The sequence below is a fragment of the Nestor notabilis genome, unplaced genomic scaffold (genome assembly GCF_000696875.1).
Source record: "Nestor notabilis isolate BGI_N333 unplaced genomic scaffold, ASM69687v1 scaffold25371, whole genome shotgun sequence".
NCBI lineage: Eukaryota > Metazoa > Chordata > Aves > Psittaciformes > Psittacidae > Nestor > Nestor notabilis.
In genome coordinates this window covers 1-1,457 of record NW_009914660.1, presented here as the reverse complement: position 1 = coordinate 1,457, position 1,457 = coordinate 1, and the positions used below count along the sequence as shown (strand labels likewise).

The 1,457-nt window shown below is 48.7% G+C and overlaps 1 protein-coding gene across 1 annotated transcript in view; it reads right to left on the bottom strand.

The window, feature by feature from the left end:
- The window catches only part of DDOST (dolichyl-diphosphooligosaccharide--protein glycosyltransferase subunit (non-catalytic)), a gene marked incomplete at its 5' end in the record, with an annotated part of 5,135 nt that extends 3,947 nt beyond the window's left edge, over window positions 1–1,188 (bottom strand). Inside the window, 3 exon segments of the mRNA XM_010023761.1 lie at window positions 274–377; window positions 746–832; window positions 1,078–1,188. Of these exon segments, the coding sequence (XP_010022063.1) occupies window positions 274–377; window positions 746–832; window positions 1,078–1,188 (302 nt within the window).
- Between the last annotated feature and the right edge of the window lie 269 nt (window positions 1,189–1,457).

The following is a 1,457-nucleotide window of genomic DNA, read 5'->3' as shown; positions in this document are numbered from 1 at the left end:
TGCGGAGGCGCGGGCACAGTGTGCCCAGAGAAGCTGTGGCTGCCCCATCCCTGCCTGTGGCAGGGGGTGGAACTGGAAGAGCTTTAAGGTCCCTTCAACCCAAATTATTCCATGATTCTATGATTATTTACAAGTTTCCTGGGAGGAAGTTGGGAGAGCAGAAAATAGGTGTAAGGAAAAAAGAAAAACAAGGACAGAAGATTCATCCCTAAACATTTACACCACAGTTCTCATTAAAAAAGAAAACCAAATCCCCCAGGCACACCCATGTACCTGGCCTGGGTCAGATATATCATAGTTGTGATGGTCGATGACAGCTGTCCTCTCCTCATCAAACTCGATCCCACACTCGCTGCCCAGCTCTCGCAGCGGGTCACCTGGAAGGACAAAGCAGACTCTCTGTTATGCAGCACGTTCAGGACGTGGTGACAGTTTCAGCACTCAAAATAAAGAGTAAATTCAGCTCAGAGCCTTGCATTCTGCACTCCACCAGCCAAACCCTGAGGAGCAACACAACCTCCCGCAGCCAAATCCCTGTTAAAACCTCAGTAAAGGCTGTTTATCACTCACTTCCTCACAGTACAAACCTTCACAATGAGAAACTGTTTTCACACCATTTTTGTTACAGGAACTCACAGAAGGCCAAATAAACTATTTTTTCACTGCAGAGCACAAGCAGCAGAGGTGCCTGTTACAAGAAGTGGCTGAAGCACCCCTGTTAGCTCTGGTGAACGTTTGTACTCACCTATGTCCGAGCTCGCAGCAACAAGGACGCTGCCACCGCCATCAATGAAGGCAGTGATGGTCTCCACGTTGATGTTTCCACCAAAATCTGAAAGCATACACCAGAAATCGATGACCAGTTCTCAGAAATACCACCACAGCAGAATGAAACCACAGCAAAACACCAAATCATTTCTCTCATGGCTGAAAGAACCTCTGCTAAAGGCCTGGGGTGCATCTGCAGTTTGTTTACTGGCACAAAGGATAACATGTAAAGCGTAAGATTTGATTAAAATTCACAGAACAGTTGAAAATCCCCTTCCAAAAATGTTCCAAGAGCACTCTCGTATTTACCTTCTATGGAGGGGGAGAAGATGACCAAGTTGTCGTACAGAAACTCTCCATATTTTATCAGGGACAGGCCAGCATCATCCGCCGTGCGGAAGGGGAGATCGAAGCCCCTGGCTGCAGCCACGACACAACATCGACCATTTAGCATGTCTCAAACTTGGCACAAAGAGCAGCAAAGCAGCATCACCATCCCGGCGTTTATTTCCAGTGTTTTTGGGGAAAGGAGCTTTATGGGAGCGTTCCCACGTAAAACCAAAGGGGATCAATCCCATGGAGAGCCCCTTTGTTGCAAGGACACCCCTCAAGCAGGGGCCTAGAACCCAGCAGGATGAGGAAACAGCTCCCAGGGAACCCCAGCCTCCTCCCTCTGCCTCGCCACGGGA